The sequence below is a fragment of the Echinops telfairi genome, unplaced genomic scaffold, assembly GCF_000313985.2.
Source record: "Echinops telfairi isolate 266 unplaced genomic scaffold, ASM31398v2 ScPeMD7_14;HRSCAF=57, whole genome shotgun sequence".
In the NCBI taxonomy this organism is placed as follows: Eukaryota; Metazoa; Chordata; class Mammalia; order Afrosoricida; family Tenrecidae; genus Echinops; species Echinops telfairi.
In genome coordinates, this window is record NW_022103911.1 from 290,732 (window position 1) to 301,297 (window position 10,566).

General features: G+C 38.7%; 1 protein-coding gene across 1 annotated transcript; it reads right to left on the reverse strand.

The window, feature by feature from the left end:
- Positions 1-438: 438 nt before the first annotated feature.
- IL2 (interleukin 2) lies at positions 439-5,426 on the reverse strand. Its single transcript, XM_004711842.2, has 4 exons — positions 5,253-5,426; positions 5,101-5,160; positions 2,093-2,227; positions 439-549 (listed from the first exon to the last, which is right to left on the reverse strand). Exons 1-4 carry the CDS (start codon positions 5,397-5,399, stop codon positions 439-441), a joined length of 453 nt encoding a protein of 150 aa, XP_004711899.1. The 5' UTR covers positions 5,400-5,426.
- Positions 5,427-10,566: the final 5,140 nt, after the last annotated feature.

A 10,566-nucleotide genomic window follows, 5' to 3' on the forward strand; every position in this document is an offset into this window, starting at 1 on the left:
CCTTGGAACCAAGAATCTCCTCAACTCTTGAGACAGTAAGGATTTGGAAAAAACGAATTCCCCTATTCTACAAACCTCTTCAAAGGAAGAGTGACTTATTAACCATCTGAGAGTTCTGCTAAGTAATTGAAAATACTTTAGTTCTTATTCTTAGATGTTCCACAAGTAACAAAATATTTAGGGTTTTTTTCAGTCATCAAGTTTATTAAATATTTTCATTTACTAACCTATTAAATTTGATGATTGATTATAATAAATAGCTTGGTAATAAAATAATTTAAGTGAAACCGTTTTTAGAGCCCCTAGGGCTTACAAAAAGAATCTTCAAAGATTCATGACAGTTACAAAAGATAGCCAACCACTCATCCAAAAATAAATTATAACATTTAAATATTTAAATAAATAGATAGTCGGATGCATTCTAAATAGGAGGCACTATCAGGTCAGTGTTGAGATGACGCTTTGACAAAAGGCGATCCATTTACTCAGGAATTCGACAATGGTGGAGGTCTTCTCGTCGTAGTCGCATGTGAATGTGGTTTCAGAGCCCTATAAAACGAAAAGGTTAGCGGTTTTTATTTAGATAGTTTATCTGTAGTCATCCTCCACTGAAGTCTTGTTTTGAAGCATGTTAATCAGACACATCTTCTTAAACTGATCAAAGTCATGGACCAAATGAAGACCAGATGAAGGGTACCCTTTTTAAATAAACAGTTTTAGTGTTATGTACCCTTACACATGATTATTTAAAGAATGTAATTGGGGGTTCACAAAGCTTTTGACGTTTTCTATTTTTTCTTATTTTCACATAACGATGATAAATGTATCAAGAGTTTAGAGCAGAGGTTCTCAACCTCTGTGGGTCATGACCCCTTTGGGGGTCGAACCACCCTTCCACGGGGGTCACCCAATTCATTACAGTAGCAACATTACAGTTAGGAAGTAGCAACGAAAATAATTTTATGGTTGGGGGATCACCGCAACATGAGGAACTTGTTTTAAAGGGTCGTGGCATTAGGAAGGTTGGGAACCACTGGGGGGATGTAGAGTGAGTTTCTGAGGTTGATGAAGAATGTTAGAACAAATCTCTTGAGAGAGATGATATTGACCTCAAGGCTTAAAGATGCCATTAAACTGAATCATTCCACTAATAAAGTAACTCTTAATTTGAAAAAAAAGGTAGAGCTACATATTTTCAGAAACATGGTTCTTCTGCAATTAAAATTGTGCTACTTTTTTATGATAGCTACTTATGAATGCATTTTGTATTTTTGTAGTTGAGATGGGAACAGAAAACCATAATGCTCTTTCATCTTGCCAGTCTATTGTGCATTTTAAAAATACTAAGATACTTGAGAAGGGGCACAACCCTCTAAATAAAGGGTTATTTATCTAGTTCACTGCCACTTTAATGATTCTCATTTTTAGGACCAATCTCTATGGTCCTTCAACCATATGATAGGGAAACACCATTTTTTAAGTTATTGACTATCCTGGTTAATGATCTGAAGGAATTTTAAAAAGATATAATAAAATCATGCTGCCTTTTGTGAAATACAGTACCTCTTCAACCTTTCAACACAACACAAAACAAAACAGAAGCCAAGCCCACTCAAGAGATACTATAGGACAGGGCCCTGGGGGGTTCTGTAACTTGCTTTCCCGCTGTCCCCCAACACATAACCCAGTAAGGTTCCCGGGCTCCACTAAGACCTCACCTTTAGCTTCAGAGCTTGACATTAATATTGCTGATTCATTCCCTGGTGCTTTCTCCCACTCCTAATTTGCATGAACATGAGTGGTTGGCTTAGTGTGGCTGACCAGTAGCAGATTATTTACTATTACTATTCATGTGGAGGCTGAGCCTCCTCCCTAAGTGAATGGTGGGGAGAAGCCTTCTAGTTGATGCTTTCCAGCTGGACAGTGTATCCTTTAACACTGAAAATGATTCGTGGTCCCAGTGGACTTCAGTGGCTGACCAGTCAAACACTTGACGACTTCACAAAATACCCCAACGCTCAAACATTTTAAAATGCACCATTTTCTCTTTCATTATTATTTTTTTCCCCAGCAGAGCAGAATAACACCTCACCTTTAGCTCCAGCGCTGTGACATTAATATTGCTGATTAATTCACTAGTGTCTTCTTTGTTTTGAGCTATATTCAGCACATCCTCCAAAGGTTTGAGTTCTCCAACTAAACACTGAAGATGTTTCAATTCTGTGACCTAGAACAATAATAAAAATAGTTGCCATTTCACTTTACTCTAGATTAAAAGCCAGAATAAGAAATTAATCTCTAGTATATTTGATTAAGAAAGGTAGTACAAAATTCTCACTATTCTCTCTTTCAGCATTACTATAAAAATGGATCAATATTATAGTTACATTTCTAGCCTAGAAAAAGTAGCACTCAACAAAAGCAAGCATTAACAGTTAATAACTAATGGGTCACTAATTTCAGCTTAATTCGACTTTTCAAAACAACATGTTGGCAAATCAGAAATACAAATTGACTGCTTCTCTCATGTACAGAAATCATTAAAACTAGAATAATCAGAACCTGGATGTGTAGCACTCACACTTTGTGATTTTAATAGTTGATCATCTGAGAGATGACAATCATAGGCTGTTAGGGACAGAGGACATAGATGCTATCACAGTTCCAACATTAAGTCATTTTCACTGTGTGCTAATGGCTCTCAATGTAGCCTAGAAAAGTCACATGAAACTGTGTGTTAAAGTTTTACTTTTCTGCGATAACTACGTTAGGATGCATTTTTGTCCAAAGCAAATGACAGGTTGCAATACTTAAGGTGTTGAGTTTTTTAAAATACCCAAACCAGAAAAACAATTACCCTAAAATCAATTCCAATTCATAGCAACCCTATAGGACAGAGCAGAGCTGCCCCACGTGGTTTCCAAAGCTCTAAATCTTTATGGAAGCAAATTGTATCATTCTCCTGTAGATGGCTAGGAGTGGGGGGGGCGTGTTAGGTTTGAACTGCCAACCTTTTGGTTAGCAATCAAGTGATTAACTCGTGCTACCAGGGCTCCTTGTGATGAATTTATTTGTTTTCTTATTTATTTTACTCTTGTCTAATTTTGGATAGGCCTCATTTAGACACAGCAGATTCCTGTGCAGCACAAGTAATTTCAGTACTGGATTGCTAGCCGGACAATTGTCATTTCAAACCCAGACAGTGGTGCCTCGGAGGATAGACTTGTCAGTCTGATTCCTATAGGTCAACCTTGAATTCTACTCTGAACATGTGGTTATCATGAGTCAGAATGGACTCGGGGGCAACTCACAAGAACCTATTTATACATTGAAAACAAGCACAGTACCATCAAGTCAATATGGATTTACAGTTACCCTTTATAGAGTTTCCAACACTGTTCACCTTTATAGTCTCAGACAACCTCATTTCTTCCCTGGAGGGGCTGGTGGATTTGAATCGGCAACTTTGTGGTTAACAGTCCACTGCGTAACCCACAGCAACACCAGGGCTCCTGTTTTGCTGTGTGTTTTTTTACATATGAGTATATAAATATCATCATCATGTATTCATGTTGATGTGTATAAATTCACTGCCATCGTAAAAATTCTGACTCATAGCAAAACCGTCCCTTAGCATTTCCAAGACTATAAATCCAGAAGAGCAGAAAGCCTCATCTTTTTTCCCTCTGAGAAGCTGGGGGATTCAAACCACTGACCTTGAGGCGAGTAGCCCAACCTATAACTCACTATGCCTTGAAGGCTGCTGAAAAAATATTTTTATAGCTTTCTAACCTCTCTTGTGAACACAAAATGGTAGGAAAATGAACCAGTGAGTGACATTTATCACATTACTTTTGCTTTCAAATACAATTTGAGTTGTCATTTAGAAACTTCATTTTCAGAGACTCCTTCCTCGTAAATTATACATATATTCTCATATTATCTTTCTAACAATCTTTAGAGTGAAAAGTAAAACTAACAACACTTCTCTTGACATTTCCATCTACTACTCTTCCAACTTGCTGCTACAACTTTAGGTTTGACGTTTCTTTTGTTGTGAGCAACCCTGAGCTATTTCTCTCAGAAAAGAGAATCTCATGTCTTTTCCACTGTTATGGATAAGAGTGATGGGGCTCTGGGGGGGACCGCTGTACATTTCTGCCTTTTCATCTTTAAAAGCAGTTTAAAGCAGAATTCCCTTGAGTTAATAGATGTGGGACAGTAATAGGATTTTCCCTATGCCCCCCTTTGCTGCTTTTCTTTCTGTGCTTGGATTCACCCTGGACAAGCTCCTTCTGGCACCCAAGTGTTGGCTGGAACAACGACTAGGAAACTTCTAAACTCTATTGTAGCTCCCTGCACCTGAATGATTTACCTCTATCTTTCTAGACCCCCAAACAACCAAAGGAAGCTTCAAATGTTGGAAATAGGTCATAGAGCACTATAACTCTCCAGATTCATTATCAGAAACTATGTGTAAATCCAGATTTAAACTCTCCAATGAGAATTGCCTGGCTTCTATAAGCAATAGCTCAGCCATCTCTAATGTTTCTGAAGTGCCAGACAGTGTTCTGTGTCCTTATTAAGTGAGTATCATTATTATTCCCCCTTAAAGATGAGAAACGGAGTCACAAAGTGATCCCAGAGCTGGTCTATGCTATTAGTTACTGAGCTGGGTTGCCTCTCAAAGAGAGACTCCCTAAGCCTCTTTTCTATAACAAAGGAGGCTTTAAAGTGGGATTCTGAGAAATAAATTCTGATATTTTCCATCATATAATACTAACATCAAACCTATATAGAGTTTTGCATCTCAAATGAAATAGATTAACATAATCCATCCCTGTAAATTATCCAGGAGATAAAGTAAAAGTATTATCCTATCTCTTTCCTTCCCAAGCTTCTCCTCCACAAAACACATATCTAAAAAAGTGCAGGCAAAGCCTTTCAACAGAAATCACCTTATCACATAGAGATTTAAAATAAATATTGTCAACTTATTTGCTTTCTTTAAGATGAGGTGAATTGGTGCAATGAGTGTTCAAGTTCTCGAATTGCTTTTGAGTTTTAAAACAAAAATTTAACACAGAAAATTGTACTTACCTTCTTAGGCAGGTAAAATTTAAATCGGAGCATCATGGAGAGTTTGGAAGTCTCGTAATTCTGAGAAAGCATAATACATTATTTATTTTTAAAAACTGGCCCCAAGCAGAAAAACTAAATGTAAGAATTTCTTAAAAAAGGGGGATACTTACATTGACTCTTCTCAAAGTCACATCTAAATCTCCCAGCAATTGCTCCAGTTGTTGGTGCATTGCCTTTGTCGAGCGAGAAGTGGGTGCACTGTGTGTGATGAGGGCCAGAGTCAGTGCCAGGCAGGACAACCACTGCATCCTGTACATGGTGGCCGGAGGTGAGGGTGCTGTGAGTAGTGATTACAAGAGGTCTATAGGAAGGTCTGGAACAAGAGAAGCAATTTATACTGTGAATTCTGGAAAAAAAATATCCTGGGGGTGTCAAGCAAAAATGTTTTACATATTACACATACTTTCAGAGACTCTACCTGTGTGGCAAAACAGCATTACCTTTATTTTTCCTCTTCTGATGACTCTTTGGAATTTCTTTAAACCCCAGTAAACTGACTGAATGGATGTAGGTGAAATCCCTCTTGGTTACGTTAGCCCACACTTAGGTGGCAGTTCTAATTCATAAAACTAACGCCTTCTGTATGAAACAAATTTTCCTCCTCTTTCATTCAGAGAGAGGGGATACCAAAGCGGCTCATGAAAATTTTCTCTCTGTCGTAAAACCATGCGGCATCTGTGAGCAGTGAGCTGCGGTGGACAAGAGCAAGAGTCAATAGATGAAAAGAATAAAAGTTTAGATTTGTTGATTAAACAGGAAGAATATTGGTTTCCTGTTTCAGGATGCTTTTACCTTTTTATCTACACAATTTAGCTAATGCCTACAATGTGATAGATTACTTTTCACACAATCAGCTAGAACATAAATATTAAGATTAGAATATATATAATTTTTAATTCAGTTTGAGGTGTTGCTTTAAACAACTTCTAAACACTTTTCTTGTGTCTATTTAAATCGCTTCATGTTTGTAGTACCTTTTTTTTTAAAAGGATATGATATTTAACAAATAAATATGAGCTTGCTTCCAAGAGTACTGATGCTCGTTTGGTCATAGACTATAATATGTTCAGTATGTAAACTAATTCATAAGTTTATAATTTTTATATTTTTATATCTTTAGTAGATCAAGATCTAGCCTTTTAAAATACCTGAAGCACTCTGACTATAAAGGTTGTGATTGTGAAATATAATCAGATCAACTTTTCTTTTTTTGGTCAGTAAACTGGGTAAAAAGAACCCTGGTCATGTAGAGGGTCACATATTGGCCTTCTGACTGCAAGGTCAGCAGTTTGAAACCATCAGGCACTTCTCAGGGGAAAGATGAGGCTGTCTACTCTTGTGAAAAATTGAAGTATCATTGGTTTTATATTTTTATGTTTACCAGTATATGAAATCCAGGTTGAGTGAAACTATAGAGACAGTAATTGGTTTAAGGGTTCCTTGGGTGTATGGCAGGGAAGATTAAGGGGAAATGGGAAATGGTAGATATTAACAAAAGTAGAAAATGTTCTAAAATTGATTGTGGTAAAGATTATACAGCACTTTTTATATGATTGAACTGTTGAATTATATGGTATTTGGATTATAACCCGATAAAATGATTTATGTGTATATATGTATATCTACATACATACATGCTTATGTATATGTATGTATATACACATTGTAAAATCTATTTTCTGATTGGTCATGAAAGATGGGAGGGAGTTTGGGGTCAATTTGGGAAACCATCTATCACGGTGATTCTTTTATCTTTCTATTTTCTCCAATACTACTGAGGTCAAATGCTGCTTATATTCATTTTCATGCCCTCGTGGCGTTTAGCCCCACAGCAAAGGCACGGGAAACGTACAGTAGTCTGAAAGCCCACCGATGCATCAGTGAGGACTGTGGCTGTTCCGTGTGCCAGTTCTCAGCACCTCAGCCACTCAACAGTGAAGGCGTACGCTGCAGAGGCCAGAATGCCAAGGTGGACATGATTTGGCCGTGTTTAAACTGGGTGAACTGGAATAAAAATTTTCTTTGTTTTCCACATTATGAACGGTTTCTTCATTGTAGAATGACAATTAAAATCTGTATCTCATAATTGTGAGGATTAAATAAAATAATGTTTAGAAAAAGTCAGATTCCATGCCAGGTATATAGTAAATATTCAAAGTATATATATTTTTTAATTTGATGTTTCAGAAACCAAGAGAGTTCTACTCTGCCCTTTTCTGTTGCTATGAGTTATAATTGACTCATTGGCAGTGAGCTTGGTTTGGTGTTTTCAAAACTGGCTTTAATATTTAGAATGTGTGTTTATGCATCTTTCATGAAATACACTGACTAGAAGATGTGTATCCTTCCAACTTAATCTGGGGAGAACTGAGGATACCCTGGCTCAAACAGAGGGCTTCTAATTCCTCTATTTTTACTGATTTTTTTCTTGTCTAGCTTTTATATTAATCTAGAACCTGGAATAACATCAGGTATATAGAAAGGAAGGATACAATCTCATTTGAGCCTCACAGAAAACGTATGAGTTGATGGTTCTTGCTTTTCAAATTAAAAAACTGAGGCTCAGAGAAGTTAAATAATCTGCCCTAGGTCATTCAGTTAGCAGTAGACAGCACAGGGATTGGAAGTCGACAGAACCCTCTGCCTTCACAGTCTGTTCTTGTTCCACTTTTATTTCCTCTCAAAGAAACTCATGTGTTATGGGGAAGTTCACATATGTACAAACATAGACACTAGTGATCCTAGGTAGAAGGGGGTCTGTGTCAAGAGAAGTGGACATAAAGAATTATGAAGGATCAGTTCCTATCATAGGCTTTGAACTGTAATTAAGCTGTTGATCTATAAATGTAGGGTTAGACAAAAAGTGAGTTATAAGGTCAAGCATTCTAAGGAAGATTCGATTTAATCTCTTATGGAGAAGAGGAAAAAGATTCCGTCATACTACTCTGCATTAGGAAATATTCTGGCGGATACAAAGTTTAAATATAAAACTTCTAGTTCTCCAGGTAGGAAAAGAAATGAAGGGAGAGCCAGAAGAGGGCCAAATCTTCTCATTACTGAAAAGCTGTAAAATGTCTCACTGCTGTATCTTTCGAATCAAAACCACAAAGTGAGAAGCTGTTGAACCACCCGTGACACCACTTTATGACACACTGTTTGCTTCTCTAGAGCCTTGAGCGGCTCACCCAAGCTTATCAACTCAGGCCTTTACCTTTTCAAATTGGAAGAATCCAGGCCCACTCATTTCCCAACAAGGCCTTTCTTGTTCTCACGGTCTTGCTATCTATTGTTTCTGCAGATGATCCGTTGGAGATTGGGCCTGTGCATAGTTGTATTTCAGGGACCCTGTAAATATTCAGTTCCTGGGCTTCTGGCCTCTCCTCCCTGGTCGACAGCATGTACAGACGTTCCGCGCCTGGAGAGAGCTGCCATTTACTGTGGCATACTTTCGCTTTTAAATATGTCCTGACACGTCAGCTGGCTTTGCTGGCTCTCGTGGTTGCAAAGTCAGTAGGAGCCTGCTAACGAGGTGTGTCACACCTCTGCTTCCCCTTTGAAAATAAAATTGTACAATTCAACAAGAAGCTACTTGAGTCCCTTAGCGTTGTTCGTGACTCAGCCTTTCAGACTCAAGGTCTGCCCAGGACTTAAAAAGGGCAGCCAGAGCCCCTGGAGCTGCCTGCCAGGAGATTGTCCATTTGCCAGGGCGGTCAAACCCGCCCTCCCACCCACCCCAGTAAGCATTTCTTCTTTCTGACCCACTTTCATGAGAAGGAGCCCTGGGGGTGATGACGCATTGATCTGTGTTCTACAGAGGCAACAGTTCGAATCCACCACCACTCCCTGGGAGAAATACTACTGGGTCTGGACTCCAGTAAACAGTGACCGTCTTGTGAACCCACTGGGGTCGTTATGAGTCAGCATTGACTCCATCGCAGTGAGTTCATGGTGTGTCTGTAGCTTTGCAGAAGGGTGCTCGTGCCAGGAGATTGAGGGATCCATCTCTTGTCAGGTTCTCCCAAGTCCCGTTGCCCTTTCTGTTCTCCCTCTTTTGAGTTACGACGTGTCTTTGAATGATTTCCCGACCACTCCGAGAATTTCCCATGAAAATCTTCATTTGCTCAGGCACAGGCTGGTACACAGCCTCTGTGCTCATCAGACCGGTGGTCCTCCATACTTAGTACCGCTCTGTCAATCGGTTTGCCCAGTTAGGTCTCCTCTGTGTGTGTGCTGCTCTGTGATGGGGTACATTTTAATGATCATCTTTTGGAAAGGAAGAATTATTTGTTTGCACTCTTAATTTTACAAAATGTTTTCAAATATACTCTCGATGCTAGGAAATTTGGGGGTGTGGTGCCAAGCTTAAGGGACTTAAGGATCACACTCTTCGTTAGTGGTGCAGAGCAAAAGACAAAGCTCCCCCCACCATTTCCCCCCAGTTCATATAGCCATAGGTTTATTCCAAATAAAGCTTGTGTAAACATGTTCTGTGGTCTTTTGACAATTGGAGACTAGGTTTTTTGTTGTAGTTGTTGTTTATAATACCCTTGTCTTTTCTCATTAGGTTGTCTTTTAAAAAGGTTCAGCCAAAACAGAGACTTCTGAGGAGATCTTTTGGGCCAGTTAAGTTGAAGAACTATAGATCATTGCAGAGGCTATGGTGTGGGGAGTGGCGGGGTGGGGGGGGGGCAGGGGGGGCAGCAAATGGTACTTTTGATATACTTTCTCTAGGGACATGGAACAATCACAGGGGAGGGAACAGATTATGAAGTAGTTTTAGGAAAATTTGCAATCGTATTGATGAGGTAAAAGGCAAGAAAATTGTGCCAAGAGTTTTACCCCCCTTCATGAAAATGCACCTGCTCTTTCTTCAATTGTAGCAAGGGCTGTCTCATAAAAATTTCATTAGGAAATTTTACTTCATTCACCCTGATCTTTCCCCTCAGGTTTTTGTGGTTTTTTTGGTTCCCAAAACTTAAAGAACATTTAAAAGGAATATAATTTGAATGCCTCAAAGAAATCCAAACTGCCATTGGAATGTGGTAAATCAAAGAATGTAAAATTCTCTGAGGGAAAATAGGGACCTGGGAGCATGTCCTCTAGAAGCTGCAGACTTAGATGATAGGTTGAGAAACGGTAACCACTCTGTGCGATTTTTATTCACTCCGTGTTTGCATCATTTTTTGGTAATACTATTTTACTTTTTCTCATATGTACAAATCGCTCTAAGTAAACCAGTAACTCTTTCTTCCCTCTCTCTCACTTTCTTTTTTTATTAACCAATTTATTGGGGCGCTCTTACAAATCTTATAATAATCCATCATTCAACAATATTGAGGACACTTGTACAAATGTTGCCATCAACATTTGCAAAACAGTTTCTTTCTACTTGAGCCCTTGGTATCAGTTCCTCTCTTTCCCCCC

Coding starts and splice junctions, on each gene's coding strand:
- IL2 (XM_004711842.2), bottom strand. CDS start 5,399: ATGTACAGGATGCAGTGGTTGTCCTGCCTGGCACTGACTCTGGCCCTC. Junction 2,228..5,100: donor AATTTTACCTGCCTAAGAAG/GTAAGTACAATT, acceptor TTATTGTTCTAG/GTCACAGAATTGAAACATCT. Junction 550..2,092: donor TCACAGCGCTGGAGCTAAAG/GTGAGGTGTTAT, acceptor TTCGTTTTATAG/GGCTCTGAAACCACATTCAC.